Below are 20132 nucleotides of genomic sequence, written 5' to 3' on the forward strand. Positions count from 1 at the left end.
GGGATCCTGAACGTTTTCTTTGGAGACAGGCCTGGTTATGCATCCCACACCCCTCCCAACTGCCCTTCCTTACCCTGGAGACTCACCACATACTCAAGGGAAGGCACTCAGGAATTTTGCTGTTAAACATGGTTCTCCTTATTTTACCCTGAATCTCCTAAATATAGTTGCTCTTGGAGCGCTCTTTTGTGGAATACTCATTAGGTTTTGTGGAACCCAATTTGGAAAGTGCTAGTCTGAAGACTCAGCACAGGTAGTTCTCCCTGCTGATGTTACGCAGGGAGGCCCTTCCTGGTCTGATAGCCCATCCTTTTCTTTCTTTCTTTTCTTTTTTTTCTTTTTTTTTTTTTAAATTAGGCTCCACTCCCAGTGTGGAGCCCAACACGGGGCTCAAACTCATGACCCCGAGATCAAGACCTGAGACAAGATCAAGATTCAGGGCAGCCCAGGTGGCTCAGCAGTTTAGCGCCACCTTCAGCCCAGGGCTGATCCTGGGATTGAGCCCCACGTCGGGCTCCCTGCATGGAGCCTGCTTCTCCCTCTGCCTGTGTCTCTGCCTCTCTCTCTCTCTGTCTCTCTCTCATGAATAAATAAATAAATAATCTTTAAATAAAAAAAAAAAAGTCAAGATTCAGATGCTTAACTGACTGAACCACCCAGTCGCCCCTACTTTTCTTGTAATGCAGATCAGTCTCGAGACTTGGCTTCTGTCATGGTCTTTGCTGCAGACCAGCTTATCATATACAGATTTCCTTATGTACTAATGGAATAGTCTTAATACTAAATTCATAATACCCTATTGCCGAAGCTTTCTTTGTTTTTGCGGTTGTTGTTTGTTTGTTTCTTTCTTGGGTGATATAATGCCAGGACCAAGTTGACCTTTCAACAACACAGGTTTGAACTGTGGGTCCACTTATATATATAAAGTGAGCAGGTCCATGTAACCTGCTCCAAGATCGGAAACAGCATTACCAGTATCCTGGCAGTTCCCTGGGTTTGTTCCAATAACACCACCTCCCCAGAGGAACCACTGTTCTGGCTTCTAAGGCCACAGACTTATCTGTTTTAATATCTTTACTGAGGTATAATTTACGTACTATAAAGTTCACCCATTTCAAGTCTACAACTCTGGGATGCCTGGGTGGCTCAGCGGTTGAGCATCTGCCTTTGGCTCAGGGTGTGATCCTGGAGTCCTGGGATCGAGTCCTGCATTGGGCTCCCTGTGGGGAACCTGATTCTCCCTCTGCCTATGTCTCTGCCTCTCTCTGTGTGTGTCTCTTATGAATAAATAAATAGAATCTTTTAAAAATGGGGCATCTGGGTGGCTCAGCCGGTTGGGTGTCTGCCTTCGGCTCAGATCGTGATCTCAGGGTCTGGGATCGAGCCCCACATCTGGCTCCCTGCTCAGTGGGGAGTCTGCATCCCTCTCTGTCCCTGCCTCCTCCTGCTCTCACACGCATGCTCTCTCAAATAAATACAATAAAAAAAAAAGAATCTTAAAAAAAATAAAGTCTGCAACTCAATGATTTTAGGTGTTTTTTACTGCATTGTGCAATGACTGTCATGATAATCTGTTAAAACGTTTTCATCATTCCCAGAAAGCATCTGTACTCATTAGCAGTCACTCTCCATCCTCCCCACCTACCCAACCCAGGCAGCCACTAATCTATTCTCTGTGTGCATGGATTTGCCTCTTTTCATCATTTCATATAAATGGCCTTTCGTGTCTGACTTCTCTTATCATCATGTTTTCAAGGTTCATCCATAATGTAGCTTGTGTCAGGATGTCATTCCTTTCTGTGGCTGAATAATACTACACTCTGTGGATAGACCATATTTTGTTTATCCATTTGTTAGGTGATGGACATTTGAGTAGGTCACTTCCATCTTTGGCTATTATGAATAATGCTTCTGTGAGAATTTGTGTACAGGTTCTTGTTTGGGCAGAAATGTTCATTTCTCTTGAGAAGTAGAATTGCTGGGTCATATAGCAATTCTGTTTAACATCTTGAAGAATTTCTAAACTGTTTTCCACAGTGGCTGCCCCATTTTACATTTCCACCAGCAGTGTGCCAGAGTTCTCCCTTCTCCACATCCCCGCCAACACTTTTTTTAAAGATTTTATTTATCCATTCATGAGAAACACTGAGAGAGGGAGGCAGAGACACAGGCAGAGGGATAAGCAGGCTCCCTGTAGGGAGCCCATTGCAGGACTGATTCGAGGACCCCAGGATCACACCCTGAGCCAAAGGCAGACCTTCAACCACTGAGCCACCCAGGTGTCCCTCACCAACACTTGTTTGATTCTAGCCATTCTAGTGGGTATGAAGTGGTATCCTATGTTTTATTTTATTTTTTTATTATTTTATTTTTTCAAAAAAGATTTTATTTATTTATTCATGAGAGACAGAGAGAAAAACAGGCTCCATGGAGGAAGCCCGACATGGGACTCGATCCTGGGACTCCAGGATCACACCCGGGACTGAAGGCGGCACCAAACCACTGAGCCACTGGGGCTGCCCTGTTTTGTTATTTTAAATCATCTCATAAATTATTTTTATTTAATAGATTGCCATTTGCTTTAAGATGATATTAAAATGCTTTTTAATTTCATAATCCATTTTCCTTAAAGGAACCATAAGAAAAATATTCCATTATCCCTTAAATTGTTTTTAATTAATCACTTAAAAAAAAACAGAACACAAATACAAAGTATAACCTAAAAAAAGCATAGATGGTTATATGGTGAAAAATGGGTCTCCTTTCTGCTCCTATCCCCAGCCATTTAGATTTCCTCCCCTGAGGTGACCACTGTTGGTACTTTATGTTTCTTCTAGTTCCTTCTGTATATAGATGAGCATACATGTGTATGTGTGTTTTAGTTTTTTATTGCTGCTGTAATAAATTGTCAGAAACTCAGTGGCTTCAAGCAATACAAATTTGTTCTCTTAGAATTCTGGAGGTCAGAAGTTTGAAATGAGTTGCACTGGGCTAAAATCAAGGTGCTGGCAGGGCTGTGTGCCGTCTGGAGGCTCTAGAGGAGAGTCTGTTTTCTGGCTTTTTCTTTTTTTTTTTTTTTTTTAAGATTTTATTTATTTATTCATGAGAGAGAGGGGCAGAGGGAGAAGCAGGCTCCATGCAGAAGCCCGATGCGGGATCCGATCCCTGGACTCCAGGATCGCGCCCTGGGCCAAAGGCAGGTGCTAAACTGCTGAGCCACCCAGGGACCCCTGTTTTCTGGCTTTTTCCAGCTTCTAGAGGCCACACGCATTCCTTAACTTGTAGACCCTTCCACCGTCTCCAAAATCAGCAGTGTCACCTCTTCTAGTCTCTCTGACTCGTCCCCTCTGCTGTCTCCTGCTGCTTGTAAGGACCTTGGGGCTACGATGGACACACCCAGTAAGTTTAGGATCGTTTCTTATTTTAAGGTCAGCTCATTAGCAATCTTAACAATTCCCTTTGTAGTCTTAGTTCCCTCTTGCTATGCAGCCTAACATTCCAGGCTCCAGGGACGTGGACGCTGCTGAGGGGCCATTCTGTTGGATACCATGTATATGCCTATCTTTCTTTCCTTCTTTCTCTTCCTTCCTTTCTCTTTCTTTCTTCAAATGTTAACATAATTGACATACTATTCCTTAATTTGTCTTTTTTGTTTAGTAGTATATTTCAAAATGTTCTTCCTTGTCAGAAGCTACAGAGCTACCTTATTTCTTGTCATGTGCTATATAACATTCCCTCATATGGCATTTTCATAGTTTACTTAGCCGTTTTTTAGAGTGTTTCTTCAGGTGCTAGAGTTTTATGTTTTTATGTAGTCAAATATATGAGTCTTTTCAGAGTGACTGCTTATATTGTTATACTTAGAAAATATTTTTCCTTTAATGAAGAAAAATAATGTTTTTCTTAGAGTAGGAAAATGTTATGTTCTGTTTGTAACCTGGGGCTGCTGCAACAAAGTGCCACATGTTTGGGGGCTTAATACAACAGAATAGTATTCTCTCCCAGTTCTGGAGGCCAGAAGTCTGAAATCAAGGTGTCAGAAGGACTGAGCTCCCTCTGGAGGCTGCAGGGGCAGGTCCGTCCCTTCCCCTTCCAGCAGCTCTAGCACTCTGCCTCTGTCGTCACATGGCCTCCTCTAATATGTCTGTCTGTCTGTCTCTCTTTTTATTGTGGGGAAAAATAATGACATGAGCTCTACCCTCTTAATAAGCTTTTAAGTGTATGTTATTGCTAACTGTGTGCACGTTGTTGTACAAGAAATCTCTAGAATGTTTTTACCTTGCGTGACTCCATACCCACCGAATCATAATTCCTCATTTCTCCCTCCAGCCCCTGTCAACCACCATTCTGCTCTGTGTGTCTCTTATAAGGACACTTGCCATTGGATTTTAGGGCCCACCTGGATAATCCAGGATGATGTTCTTGTTTGAAGATCCTTCACTTAATTATGCCTGTAAAGACCTTCCAAATAAGGTGACAGTTACAGGTTCCAGAGGTTAGGACGAGGGTATATCTTTTTGGGGTCCACCACTCAACTCACTACATCCTCTCAGTGCTCTTTATCTCCCTCCCTAGAAATCGTCTTTGGAAAATAAATTTTTGTGAGAATCTTTTTTTTTTTTTTGTGAGAAGCTTTAACAATGATTTCTTGTCATTCCTTTCAGGAGTTGTTGAACATCCACCATATGCACAGGTTCTTATTTCCTCCTGTGGCAATCACTACAGTATGGCAGTATTATGTGGTATTTTGAATGGTAATAACATGGTTAGATGCTGTTCTTGGGGAAAAGCATTTTCTCCAAATATGTAATTACAAATAGGATTTTCTCATTTTGTGTGGCCTGAAGCTAAAGTATTTGAAAATATACACTGAAATTGATTGTTATTTTGAGTAAGATTGCAAAGTAGCATTAAAGTGAATATTACACATATATGAATATTTATAGGTAAGAATAATACCATACCAAATACTCTGTATCAGTAAAATTGGTTGATGTATGTATTAACACTGTGATGAATTGTTGGGGGAAGCAGTTTGCTGTGTGCCCTGAGCTTCCCTACAAGTTCTTGCTGAGTGTGCCAGATGACAGGACTTATCTGGCTTCTGTGCTGCTTATTCAAAAAGTGCTGGGCCTTTGGCCCTGGGTTCCAATCCTGTAAAGCAGTCCGTTGCATGTACAGGTGTCATCTGGGCCCATCACGTCACCACAATGAGACTTTGGGGCAGGGGGACGAATGTGAATGTGCTGATGCTTGCTGTATCATGAGTCATAAGGTCTTTGTCTCTGATCCAAGAGTCTATGTCTTCTGCTAGTACTCATGAAACAGTAGCAGACTAATTTGACAACTTATAAGTAAGTAAAATCTGAGACCAATATAAGTTCGTTCTGAAAAATTAGGTATAGATTGAATTTTTTAGCTAAAGTCACTGAATATTTATTGAAAATAAAAATTTTTTAAAGTGGACTCCATACCCAGCGTGGAGCCCAAAGTGGGGCTTGAACTCATGACGCTGATATCAAGACCTGAGTGGAGATCAAGAGTTATATGCTCTACCAACTGAGCCAGCCAGGCATCCCGAAAAGATTATTTTTTGTGTGTAAAATCTTATAAATACAAATTCTGGGATCCCTGGGTGGCGCAGCGGTTTGGCGCCTGCCTTTGGCCCAGGGCGCGATCCTGGAGACCCAGGATCGAGTCCCACGTCGGGCTCCCGGTGCATGGAGCCTGCTTCTCCCTCCGCCTGTGTCTCTGCCTCTCTATCTCTCTGTGACTATCATAAATAAATTAAAAAAAAAAATCTTATAAATACAAATTCTTTTTTTTTTTTTTATAAATACAAATTCTGAAAAGCCTATCATTGTTTTGTGACACGATGTTTACATATCAGGCATATTAAGGTATGCTTACTAGGTGCTGTAATGGATACATAAACCCCCAAATCTCAGGGGGTTTCCACAAGAGAGGTATTTTTCATGGTTCATGTGAAGTCCTATGTGGGTGTTCCCCATTGGGAGACTTTCCTGGTAGTTTCTCCATTACCTTTATCTTCTCAGGTATCCTGGGGGTTCATTTCTCTCACAGCTGGTCAGAGGTGTGAGCATGTGGGTGTGTGTGTGGCGGGGGGGTTCCACGTGTCAGCGGTTCGGTTTTTCCTTTTTTTCTGCCTGCTGTCTTTGAGCATGCTGTGGCTGCCACGGCGACTGCCACTTCCTCTGCTTTTACTTTGTTATTCTTTTTATTATGGACAACTTCAAGCATGCCAGAAGTAGAGAAAATAATATGGTGAGCCCTCATGTGTACCATCACCTGGTTTCAACAGTGATGACATTTTGCCATTCTTACCCCTGCCCCTTTTTTTTTCCTGGAGTCTGTAGTGTTTATTGTTGCTTTTTAATGAAACAGCATTCTCATGGAAAATCTCTAACTTAGATGATGAGGATGAGACACTTGTAACCTTACCCATCAGAGAGAGCCACAAAATGTTTTGTCTTTAAGGGATAATCTGTGTCATTATTATTTTTTCTTTTTTTTTTTTTGAGAGGGAGAGGGTAGGGGTAGGGCAGAGGAAGAGAAATTCCCAAGTAGGTTCCATGTCCATCAAGGAGCCTGACCTGGGGCTCGACCCCATGACCCTGAGATCACGACCCAAACTGAAACTAGAAGTCAGACACTTAACCTACTGAGCCACCCAGGCACCTCTAATCTGTGTCATTTTAAAAAATATATTAAATATATTCCATTATGTAGATAACCATATGTAATTTGTCTAGTTCCACAATGGGGGGAACCATCAGTTTTTCCCTATTAAATAATGTTGAACTAAGATCCTCGTATCATACCTATTTGAGCAAGTATTTTTTATAGGATAAATTCTTTATTTAGAATTGCTGTGTCGGAGGGTATGAATGTCTTACAGATTTAACAAGTATTGTCGGGACACCTGCGTGGCTAAGCGGTTGAGCATCTGCCTTTGCCTCCAGAATTCCGGGATCGAGTCCCGCATCGGGCTCCTGCATGGAAGCCTGCTTCTCCTCCCTCTGCCTGTGTCTCTGCTGCTCTCTGTATCTCTCCTGAATAAATAAGTAAAATCTTAAAAACAAAACAAAAACCCCCAGGTATTGTCACATTACCTTCCAAATGCTTATCCCAGTGTACACATTCAGCAGTGGCAAATGAGAATGTATAAGAGTATTTTAAAGCAAATCCCTACACATCATATCATAACCTGGCAATCCTTCAATATTTCTTGCTAACAGATAAGGACTTTTTTCATTTTTATACATTTCCCCTTTTAAAACTTCAATTAATTAACGTATAGTGTTTTATTAGTTTCAGAGGTGGAGTTCAGTGATTCGTCAGTTGTATATAAAACCATGAGCTCATTTTATCGTGTGCCCTCATTCATGCCCATTCCCCTCCCCTCCAGCAATCCTCAGTCTGTTTCCTGTGAATAAAAGTGTCTTACGGTTTGTCTCCCTCCTGATTACATCTTGTTTTATTTTTCCCTCCCTTTATGATCCTGTTTTGTTTCTGAGATTCCATGTGGGAATGAAATGATAATATGGAATATTTGATATGATAATTGTCTTTCTCTGATTGACTTATTTCACTCAGTATCATATCCTCTATCTAGTTCTATCCATGACATTGCAAATGACAAGATTTCTTTCTCTTTTTTTTTTTGGTGGCTGAGTAATATTCCATTGTATATATACCACATGTTCTTTTTTAAAAAAATTTATTCAGGAGAGACACAGAGAGAGACAGAGACACAGGCAGAGGGAGAAGCAGGCTCCATGCAGGGAGCCCAATGCGGGACTTGATATTGGTACTCTGGGATCACAACCTGAGCCAAAGGCAGATGTTCAACCACTGAGCTACCCAGGCGTCCCTATACTACATCTCCTTCATCCATCCATCTGTGCATGGACATCTGGGCTCTTTCCATAGTTTGGCTGTTGTGGACATTGCTGCTATATAAACATTGGGGTGCAGGTGCCCCTTTGGATTACTGCATCTGTATCTTTGGGGTAAATACCCATAGTGCAATTGCTGGGTCATAGGGTAGCTCTAATTTTAACTTCTGGAGGACCCACACTGTTTTCCAGAGTGGCTGCACCAGGTTGCTTTCCCACCATTATTAGAGGGTTCTTCTTTCTCCACATCCTTGCCAACATCTGTTGTTTTCCTGACTTGCTAATTTTAGCCACTCTGACTGGTATGAGGTGGTAGCTCCCTGTGGTTTTGATGTGTATTTCCCTGATGCCAAGTGATGTGGAGCTTTTTGTCATATGTCTGTTGGCCATTTGTATGTCTTCTTTGCAGAAAAGTCTGTTCATGTCTTCTGCTCACTTCTTGACTGGATTATTTGTTCTTTTGGTGTTGAGTTTAATAACATTTATGTTTCTTTTTTTTAATTAAAAAAATTTTTTTAAAGGTTTTATTTATTCATGAGAGACACACACAGAGAGAGAGAGAGAGAGGCAGAGACACAGGCAGAGGGAGAAGCAGGCTCCATGCAGGGAGCCCAACGTGGGACTTGATCCCAGGTCTCCAGGACCACCCCCCAGGCTGAAGGCAGGTGCTAAACTGCTGAGCCACCCAGGGATCCCCTACATTTCTTAAAAACATTATCACTTCTCAAAAAATTGTGTCTTTTATTGTTGGTTTGTTCCAATCAGAAGTCACACAGGCATTAAAAAAGTATCTTGTCTGAGCGAGATGTTGAAGAGGATGGCCTCCTTTGGAGTTGTGCTGTGCCCTCTGCCTGTGTAGGGTTGGGACCCAGAGGTAATGGGCTTTTTATGGACTGAGTCTGTTTAATAGGTTTCTGATCTGTTCATTTCTGGTTAGCTCCACACTCAAGGTTCTTTCCTAGACATAGTTCAAAAGCCTACCCTATTCGTTTAGGCCTTGCTTTCTGTGTCTCGTCCCAATCTGTGGAACCTCCCTCAAAGCTCTGTGAAGCCAATACCTGGCTAGGATGGGGACGAGCTGTCTCTCTGTGATCTTGGTGCCATCCTGAACCATTTGTACGACTGTGAGGTCTCTCAGACTGCTCCTGTCAACATTATTTTCCAGACTTACGCTCCTATTATTTGGACTACCGAAGCTTTTTCAACCCAGTAAGACTTTCCTTTCTGTGTTTTTCTTTTTTTAAAGATTTTATTTATTTATTCATGAGACATACACAGAAAGAGAGGCAGAGACATAGGCAGAGGAAGAAGCAGGCTCTCTGTGGGGAGCCTGATGTGGGACTCGATTCCAGGACCTTGGGATCACGCCCTGAGCTGAAGGCAGGTGCTTAACCACTGAGCCACCCAGGTGCCCCCTTTCTGGGTTTTTCTCACTCCTTCCATTTCTGCTTGAAAAGTAGCATTTCTTTCTTTCTTTCTTTTTTTTTTAAAGTAGCATTTCTTCCCTGAGTTTGTTGTTGTATGAAATCTTTTGCTGGGGCAATCAGTAGTGTTCCACACACCCCACCACCCTGTTCCTTTCCACCACCTTCCAGAGGCTGGCAGGCCCTGGAGACATCGCTCTGTGAAGGCAGCAGTTACTGCAGGCAGCACTTGGGACTTTGCCGTGGTACACCAGGCTCTCCAGTGCCCCAACTTGCTGTCTACCACCTGACTGCATTTTTTAGATTGTTGAGATTTTTTGTTCTCAGCACCTCACCTCAAGATATTCATGCCTGCATCTGTCAGGGTTTGGTCAGGAAAACAGAAACTGCTCTAGGTATTTCAAACAGGATGAGATTTAACATAGTGAATGAGAGACTGTGAAACCATTATCTGCACTGGACTGACTGATGGTGGTGGTGGCAGTTTTAAAACCAGGAAAGCTACTATCAGCTTTCAGAATATCAGGAAATGCAGGAATGAGAGGAACTTGCCACAGATCACCTGGGCCTCCGTAGGACCCCAGGGGCTGATGTTCAGTAGAATGCCCTGAGGCTGCTGGTGCAAGATCACCATAGCCAAAGCCCTTGCTCAGGTGCTCCTGCTAGAGAGCCCCAGTTGGCCTCCACTGCTCTGGTTGCCTGTTTTCCAGCCCTTATAGGGTAGCTGAGCCTCTGGCCGCTGGCGGCATTCAGGCTGAGAGGTTCCCTGCTGTACGAGGAGGAGCACAGACAGACTAGGAGGAAATAGTGCTCATTGCCAACACACAACCTAGCTGGGGTTTTTTTCCCCAATGTAAGAAAATCCTGTTTACTTTTTTTTTTTTCCAGTTGTATTGAAAAATAATTGGCACACATCACTGTGTAAGTTTAAGGAGTACAGCATGATGGCTTGGTTTACATATTGTGAAATGATTACCACTATAGGTTCAGCTAACATCCATCTTCCCCTGTAGATTTGATAAAAAGAAAAAAGGAAACAAAATTTTCTGCTTGTGACAGGGTCCCTTAGGACTGTTCTCTTAACAGCTTTCCTGTATGTCATACAGCAGTATTAGCTGTGGTCTGTCATCTTGTGGCATGTTCCATCCCTGTGCTTTTTTATTTGTAACTTGGAAGTTTGCTCTTCTTGACCATCTTCTCCAGTTCCCCTGTGCTTGCAGCTTCCTGTGAGTTGAAGGGAGCCCTGAATCCTAGAAACCAGAGTAATAGTCCTCTGTATGTTGGCATTGGGCTATTGTATAAATGGGTAAAAAAGCTTGCTTCTGGAAGTGAGTACAAAGTATATGCATATAAATTTCATCTGTGTAATTGTTTTTATTCGTAGACTATAAAGCCATTGGCAAAATAGGAGAGGGAACGTTTTCTGAAGTTATGAAGATGCAGAGCCTGAGAGACGGAAGCTACTATGCATGCAAACAGATGAAGCAGCACTTTGAAAGGTAGGTGGGCAGATATGTACTCACAACTAAATGCAGCTACAGGTTTAGAGCAGGAAGGGCCACTTAGTGTGAAAAGTTATTCATGTAATAACACCTATTATGGACTAACTTATGTTTTTGATAGTTATGAGCTAATTTCATGTTTATGATACTATTCATGTTTATGATAACTCTTCTGTTTATGATTTTATTCATGTCCAGGCTTACTGTAATATCAGTAATTAATGGTCACAAAACATTTAAATTGTAAAAGTATGCCTCACTTTAAATAATCTATATATTCCTGAAAGTTGTATGTTGGACTCTTATAATGGAATCTTAATAGTTGAAATATAAATTGGAAACCTTAGTCTCCATATATTACAGGTACCTATGATTTAATTATTTGTGAATCAATTAATATATTGGAAAACAATTTCCAGATAGAGTTGGAAAAATTATTCCCTGAAAGGAATCAGTTGCCACTTGTGGAGAGGGAAGCTCTCTTATTCTAGGTTCATCCCTTGGAGGACTGCTGTGGCTTTGGCCCTCAGAGCAGTCTCTTAAATCCCTCACACTTGCAGCTTCTTAACATAGGGCACTAATGAGCCGGACAGCAGATGTGATTAGGCAGCTCTGTCAGAATAATGAAGCAGCGGCTGCCTCACGGCAGCTGGGAAACTTCAGTAGAGAGGCTTGAAGCTCAGCCTTTGTTTAATATCAAAGGGATTGAGGTCTCTAAATAGTAAAAGCAAGTTGTAAAAAAAGTAGACATTCCCTAACATCCACACGTAGTCTTCTGAAGTGCTTCAGGATATAAACCTTGATTTTAGACTCTTAGTACAAAAGATTGTTTCTCAGATCAGAAAGGAGCACAGGACAGTTAGAGAATATTGAGAATAGTAATGTCACCTTTGTGACCTCCCCACGGGGTAATTGTAACCATCTCTGGTTTGCACACGAAGAGAGGTGCTCAGAGATCTGAAGTAGCTTGACAAGTTGTCACTGTAAATCACTAGGTGGGCAGAACCATATTTGAATCCAGATTTCACCGACCCAGAATCCTCCCCCTTCCCTGCCCAGAGCATACGGTTCTTTACCTACTGCTGCCAGGACTCTGAAGTGTCTGGGTCTTCAGCTTTTCCTCTGTTCCTCCATTCTTCCTCTGTGTATGCTGCATCTCTGGGTTTATCTTTCTTCCTACTCCACCTTTATCTTTAAACTACTTGGGGTGGAGAATTTGATGCACAGTGTACCAACTATCCCATACCTAAAGAGCAGGCTTCCTGAAACAGCTACGTTTGAGAGAAGCACCGCACCCCCGGAGTAACAGAGAAAGGACTTTGAAAGGCAGGATGTGATGCATTTACACATCAGGAGAGGATTGGAATCCCCATCAGGTTCCACTGTCAGGCTCAGGTGTGGATGTGCTTATAGCAATGATTGCTGGTTGTTATTTTGTTTAGAGATAGATATAAAAAGTGGACTGGACAGAGCCTGCAGACTTGAGGCATTTCTGGGATTATTTGTATGTCAGAGGAACATGCAGTTACACTTGTTCTGTTGAGCTGGCCGTCAGGAGAAATCACACTTGGTCATGGGTGTGCCTTCAGGAAGATAGAGATATCTGTAACATGGTACAGAAAGGTGTCCATCAAAGATGGTGTTCTTTCCCGAAGGTCCGTAATCTCTGTTTAATTATGAGAATGCATCAGACCAAATTAAGGGGCATTCTATGGAATGCCTGCCTGGTACCCCTTAAAATTGTCAAGGTAGCAAAAAACAAAAGACAGGAACCGTCACAGACTGGAGGTGAGTATGGGAACATGATGACTTAATTATAATGATGTGTCCTGGGTCCTGGAAGAGAAAATGACATTCACGGAAAAGCTGGGGAAATCTAAATAAAATGTCTAGTTAATAGAACTGTACGAACATTACTTTCTCAGTTTTGATAAATGTTGCGTAAGATGTTAACACTAGGGGAAGCTGGGTTATGGGGACTTTCTATCTGGTAACTCTTGTGTTAGTCTAAAATGATTTCAAAGTAAAAAAAAATCAAAATAAATAAAAGTAACCACTGACAATATGGAATTACTCCTGTTGCTGCTAAGCTTCCTCCTGATATTTCAAAGATATCAAAGATACTAATGTTTCATTATTTTCTTCTCTGTAGTTGTCATCCATCTTTGAGAAGTAAATATATGTTATTTAAACATATGGTCCTCTCTTGTTAAATCTGCACCCCACAGTATCAATTGGTAAAGGTATTGCTGTTATTTCTAACTTACAGGAAGAAATGACTATATTGTTTCTTTTTTTTCTTACATTTTTTAAAAAATTTCTTTTTATTGGAGTTCAATTTGCCAACATATAGGATAACACCCAGTGCCCATCCCATCAAGTGCCCCCCTCAGTGCCCATCACCCAGTCACCCCACCCCCCGCCCACCTCCCTTTCCACCACCCCTTGTTCGTTTCCCAGAGTTAGGAGTCTCTCATGTTCTGTCTCCCTCTCTGATATTTCCCACTCATCTTCTTTCCCCTTTATTCCCTTTCACTATTTTTTATATTCCCCAAATGAATGAGACCATATAATGTTTGTCCTTCTCTGATTGACTTACTTCACTCAGCATAATACCCTCCAGTTCCATCCACGTCGAAGCAAATGGTGGGTATTTGTCGTTTCTAATGGCTGAGGAATATTCCATTGTATACATAGACCACATCTTCTTTATCCATCATCTTTCGATGGACACCGAGGCTCCTCCACAGTTTGGCTATTGTGGACATTGCTGCTATAAACATTGGGGTGCAGGTGTCTCGGGATTTCACTGCATCTGAATCTTTGGGGTAAATCCCCAGCAGTGCAATTGCTGGGTCGTAGGGCAGATCTATTTTTAACTCTTTGAGGAACCTCCACACAGTTTTCCAGAGAGGCTGCACCAGGTCACATTCCCACCAACAGTGCAAGAGGGTTCCCCTTTCTCCACATCCTTTCCAACATTTGTTGTTTACTGTCTTGTTAATTTTCCCCATTCTCACTGGTGTGAGGTGGGATCTCATTGTGGTTTTGATTTGTATTTCCCCAATGGCCAGTGATGCAGAGCATTTTCTCATGTGCTTGTTGGCCATGTCTATGTCTTCCTCTGTGAGATTTCTGTTCATGTCTTTTGCCCATTTCATGATTGGATTATTTGCTTCTTGGGTGTTGAGTTTAACTAGCTCTTTATAGATCTTGGATACTAGCCCTTTATCTGATAGGTCATTTGCAAATATCTTCTCCCATTCTGTAGGTTGTCTTTTAGTTTTGTTGACTGTTTTTTTTTGCTGTGCAGAAGCTTCTTGATGAAGTCCCAACAATTCATTTTTGCTTTTGTTTTTCTTGCCTTCATGGATGTATCTTGCAAGAAGTTGCTGTGGCCAAGTTCAGAAGTTGCTGTGCCTGTGTTCTCCTCTAGGATTTTGATGGAATCTTGTCTCACATTTAGATCTTTCATCCATTTTGAGTTTATCTTTGTGTATGGTGTAAGAGAATGGTCTAGTTTCATTCTTCTGCATGTGGATGTCCACTCGTAAAGCAATCAATGCGATTGATCATATCAGCAAGAGAAAGAACAAGAACCATATGATCCTCTCAATAGATGCAGAGAAAGCATTTGACAAAATACAGCATCTATTCCTGATCAAAACTCTTCAGAGTGTAGGGGTAGAGGGAACATTCCTCAGCATCTTAAAAGCCATCTACGAAAAGCCCACAACAAATATTCTCAATGGGGAAACACTGGGAGCCTTTCCCCTAAGATCAGGAACAAGACAGGGATGTCCATTCTCACCACTGCTATTCAACATTGTACTAGAAGTCCTAGCCTCAGCAATCAGGCAACAAAAAGAAATAAAAGGCATTCAAATTGGCAAAGAAGAAGTCAAACTCTCTCTCTTTGCAGATGACATTATACTGTACATAGAAAACCCAAAAGACTTCACCCCAAGATTGCTAGATCTCATACAGCAATTCAGCAGTGTGGCAGAATACAAAATCAATGCCCAGAAGTCAGTGGCATTTCTATACACTAACAATGAGACTGAAGAAAGAGAAATTAAGGAGTCAGTCCTATTCACCATCGCACCCAAAAGCATAAGAGACCTAGGAATAAACCTAACCAAAGAGGTAAGGGACCTATACCCTAAAAACTACAGAAAACTTCTGAAAGAAATTGAGGAAGACACAAAGAGATGGAAAAATATTCCATGCTCATGGATTGGAAGAATTAATATTGTGAAAATGTCAATGCTACCCAGGGCAATTTACACATTTAATGCAATCCTTATCAAAATACCATGGACTTACTTCAGAGAGTTGGAACAAATCATCTTAAGATTTGTGTGGAATCAGAAAAGACCCTGAATAGCCAAGGGAATATTAAAAAAAGAAAACCATAGCTGGGGGCATCACAATGCCAGATTTCAGGTTGTACTACAAAGCTGTGATCATCAAGACAGTGTGATACTGGCGCAAAAACAGGCACATAGATCAATGGAATAGAATAGAGAATCCAGAAGGGGACCCTCAGCTTTATGGTCAACTAATATTTGACAAAGGAGGAAAGACTATCCACTGGAAAAAAGACAGTCTCTCCAATAAATGGTGCTGGAAAAATTGGACTTTATTGTTTCTAGAAGAAAGTTCTAGAAGAAAGACAGCTGCCTTGAGGGTCATTTTTAGGAAGCAGATTGCAAATTTGTTGGATGCTCCAGTGTCACTGATACTTGATCCACAAATTTAATGTTCTCTTGTTTTTTTTTAACCATGAAAATAATATTTCTAGCTCTTGGAGTATCTATCATCGTTAAATCTTATTCGCTTGAAGAATAATTTTCCGTTCTTTGGAAATCAATTTTTGCTGATTTATCCTCGTCTAAGTAAATCCTCAGAGTCACCTTGCACAGTTGTGTGGGTGGCATGAGAAACGAGAAGCAGTAACAGGAAAATCACGCTGAGTCACACGGCAAAACGAGGTTGGTATTTGGAGCTTGTGACTCCCACCTCCTTCAGGTTTTACTTCCAATCCTTGCCTCCCCCTTTTACTGAAATAGAACTGGACAGCACCTGCAATAATAGTTGCTCATGTGAAGTCCGGGTGAGGTCGGATGAGCGAGTTCATCAGGATTGTTGTGGGGAAGGGTACTCTCAGCTTCCAAGGGTTGTTCTCCAGAGTGGCTCGAAGGCTCAGTTTGGGGATAAGGGAGTTACTTGCTGGAGCCAGCAGACCCAGCCCTTTTGATACCTGTTTTGGTAAATCTTCAGCATAGTTTCCACCTGTACTCCCCGCAAGTGCAATGGTTAACTAGAGGGCCCCCTTTCTTTTTTGCTATGATTGTATTCCATACTCTTCCTATAGAAATACTATGAAGAGACAGAATGAGTTTCTTTAAAAAAAATCTGTGGTCTTGATATTTATAGGATCTCTCTGTGTCCTGAGGCAATAAGAATAACACACGTGGGCCACTCCTAGTGGCAGAGGGACTAGCTCAGGCTCTGAAGTTATGTGACCTTGGTCGGTTCCTCCATCTCTCTGTGTCTCAGCTGTTCTGTATATACCATGTGGGGTATCTACCCAACATCTCCCTCATAGTGTCCTGTGGTCAGCCTTGTGATCAGCCCTTGTGAGGGTTGACTGAGGGCAGGTAGGCATTCAGCACAGTGCTTGTGCTCTGATCCACAGTCACAGCCTGCCATATAACAGTGCAGGTGAGTGGGGTTTGAAGACTTGAGAAAATTGAAGCGGGGCGATAGCAGAAATCGTGATAAAGATGACAGCAGTTGTTCACCAATGGTCTGGCGCCACGCCCAGCGCCAGGTGAATTACGTACATATAGCATTTAATCCTCACTGCAGCCCTAGAAGAAAGATGCTATCGTGGCTTTCTTTCAGGTTAGGGAAGCCTGATTGGAGAGCCCAGTCCCCTCACCTGTCCGGTATCACCCAGCTGGCAAGCAGTAAAGCCCAGCGTGGGACCCGAGTCTGTTGTAGGTCCAGAGCCTTGTTCTTTCCAGAGCTCCTCACTGCTGCAGAATGCCATGTAGCCGTCTGGTCTTGACTTGGCACGTGGTTTTTCTCAAGTCACATGACTACATGGTCCTCAAATTATTTTTACAAAAATAAAGTCTGCTTTGTAAGGTTTTAAATAAAAACAAAGGGAAGAAATTCGTGAGTCACTTTAAAAGCTCTTTTACTTACAAAGAATATAATAATAGAAAATTCCAACGTATACAAAGTAAACAGAACAGTATAATGAACCCCAGGTGCCCAGCAGCCAGAATCAGCACGCCTGTGATTTTGATTTCCTGTGCATCTCCACCGGGCCTCCTTCCCTGCTTGCTTGTTAGTATACGGTTCTTTTTTTAAGGCAAAATTTGCATATGTTAAAATGCACATTTCTTTATAATTTTGGCAAATGGATATTATCGTGTAATTAAGAGATAGAACATTTCTGTCACCTAGAAAGCTCCTTCATGGCAGTTCTCCACCCCCATCCGAGGCAATCACTCTTCTGGCTTTTTTTTCCTTTATCCTCTTCTAGAAATTCGTACTAAATGGTATCTCCTAGAAAGTGCTGAATATGCTCTCTTGACCAGCTCTGTTGGCTCAGCATGAAGTCTTTGAGATTCATCCACACTGTGGCTCCGGCCAGTTTATACCTTTTTACCAACCTTTTTACCACTGAGTAGCAGAGTAGCATTCGTAGCATGACACAATCTTTATCCCTTCTCCTGGTGACAGACTTTTCAGCGGTTTTGGTTGCAGGCTGCTATGAATAAAGCTGCTATTAATTAAACCTCATGTACAAGTCTTGTTGGGATATAGGTTTTCATTTTTCTTGGCAGTTACCTAGAACAGAATCGCTGAATCAAAGGGTAGGTGTTTCACTTTATTAGAAACTGCCAAGCCTTTTTCCAAAGTGATTACACCTGCTTGCATCCCCACCAGCAAAGAATGAGAGTTGCAGTTGCTCTGCACACCTCCTCCCACTCCAGCATTTGGTGTTAGTCAAATGTTAGCCCCCCTTGTTGAGTATGTAGTGGAGTCTTATTTTGGTTACTTTCCACTTCCCTGATGACTGGTGATGCTGAATACTCATGTGCTGCTTATTTACCACTCATGTACCTTTTGTAATGTGTGAGAGTATTTCTTTCTTAAATGTTTGAAATAATCTACCTGTGAAATCACCTGGGCCTAGAAGTTTCCTTCGTGGGGAAGCTTCACCCCCGTACCCCGTGATGTTTATCACAGCATCATTCATAGTGGTGACGAGCTGGAGACAAAGCAGGGCAGTGGATGATGGTACCCTGGTCCCACGGAATGTTACAGTCAAATAGAACCATACCAAGTAATTTGGGATTTTCATAAGGTTTTTCAAAGCTTCATTGAGATATAATTTACATATCATAAAAGTCCACCCATTGTAAGGAAACATAGTTGTGCAGCTCTCACCATGATCCCATTTTAGAACACTTCCATCAGCTGTGAGGAGGCTTTTGATAACAAATTCTGTTTCTTTGGTAAACGTAGGGCTACTTTTTTTTTTTTTAATTTTTTAAAGATTTTTTAAAAAAATTTATTCATGAGAGACACAGTAAGAGAGAGGCAGAGATATATGCAGAGGAAGAAGCAGGCTCCATGCAGGGAGCCCGATATGGGACTCGACCCCAGCACTCCCAGATCATGCCCTGGGCTGAAGGCAGGTGCTCAGCTGCTGAGCCACCCAGGGATCCCCAAAGGGCTACATTGATTTTCAAGTTTGTGTTGGATTTGGTAATTACATTTTTAAAGGAATTTGTCTATTTAAATTGTCATATTTATTGGCATACACTTGTTCATAATACGCTCTTTTATCTTTTTAATAATTTAACTCTAGTGATGTCCTCCATCATTCCTGATATTAGGAGTTGGTGGTAGTGTTTTATCTCATTTTTTTTCCTCCATTGGTCTTGCTAGGGGTTTATCAGTTTTATTAATCTTTTCAAAGAACCAACTTTGGGTTTATTCATTTTCTCTATTATTTGTCTGTTTTTAAAAGATTTATTTATTTATTTATTTGAGAGCTGGTGGGGGGAGCAGGGGAGAGAGAGTCCCAAGTAGACTCCTTGCTAAGCGTGGAGCCTGACACAAGGCTTGATCTCACCACCCCGAGATCACAACCTGAGTTGAAGCCAAGAGTTGGTTACTCAACTGACTGAGCTACTCAGACGTCACTGTTTGTCTCTCTCTGTGCCATTGATTTCTGCTCTTTATTGTTGCTTTTCTTCTGCTTTGTTTTAATTAATTCTTTGTTTACCTTCTTGAGGTGAAAACATAGATAATTGCTTGTATCCATTTCTTCCTTTCTACATAAGCATTTAAAGCCACAAATGCACTTCTAAGGCCTATTTTCCTGCATTCCATATGTCTTGATATGTTGTTTTCTTATTGCTTGCTTTAAAATGTTTTCTAATTTGCCTTGTGATTTCTTCTTTACCTGTGGTTTATTTACAAATGTGTTGTTTGATTTCCAGATATTTAGGGCTTTTCTACCTAGTTTAGTCTCCCTTCCTTCCTTCGACCTTATTTATTTGAGAGAGAGCACAAGCACAAGTGGCAGTGGGGAAACAGAGGGAGAGGGAGAGGGAGAAGCAGGCTCCCCACGAGCAGGGAGCCTGACACGGGGCTGGATCCCAGGACCCTGGGATCATGACCTGAACCTAAACCAGATGGCTCGCTGACTAAGCTACCCAGGTGCCCCTCTGCTATCGCTGATTTCTAATTTAAGTCCCTCATGGTCAGAGAATATGTTCCATAAGTCTTTGTATTTGGAAATTTATTAAGAGTTATTTTTGGGTCCAGCATATTCATCTGACTGAAGAACATCTGAATGAAGGTGTTAAATATGGGTGCGGTAGAAGGCTAGTTATGTCAAGGTGGTTAACAGTACTGTTAGGATCTTGTGCATCTTTACCAGTTTTCTCAGTGACTGTTCTGTCAGTTATGTAGAGGAGTACTGGAACTTCTAGCTTTTTCTTCTTTCTGCTGTCAGGCTTTATTCCTTGTGTGTGAATCTCTCTTATTTAGCACATTGTCCTGTCTTTTTGACGTACTGCTCCATCATCACAAAGTCGTTATGGGTAGTGATAATCTTTATTTTGAAATCTACTTTGTCTGGTATTAATATAACTACTTCTTCCCCTTCAGCTTGAGGACTTTCTTCCTACAGATTGGAAGGATTAGATAAACTTTTCGATAAAAACCCTTCCAGGGCGACTGCACAGTTGGTT

The 20132-nt window shown here is 41.7% G+C and overlaps 1 protein-coding gene across 5 annotated transcripts in view; it reads left to right on the plus strand.

The window, feature by feature from the left end:
• Positions 1-20132, plus strand: part of MOK (MOK protein kinase) — a 57017-nt gene that overhangs the window by 12979 nt on the left and 23906 nt on the right. For 4 of the 5 annotated variants that reach the window (XM_041758428.1, XM_041758429.1, XM_041758426.1 and 1 more), the window contains exon 2: positions 10728-10842. In XM_041758428.1, coding sequence (XP_041614362.1) covers positions 10728-10842 — 115 coding nt within the window. Of the gene's footprint in view, positions 1-10727; positions 10843-15395; positions 15840-20132 lie in introns of those variants that run through there. The other variant, XM_041758430.1, reaches the window with a different exon arrangement.

The sequence above is a fragment of the Vulpes lagopus genome, chromosome 6 (genome assembly GCF_018345385.1).
Source record: "Vulpes lagopus strain Blue_001 chromosome 6, ASM1834538v1, whole genome shotgun sequence".
NCBI lineage: Eukaryota > Metazoa > Chordata > Mammalia > Carnivora > Canidae > Vulpes > Vulpes lagopus.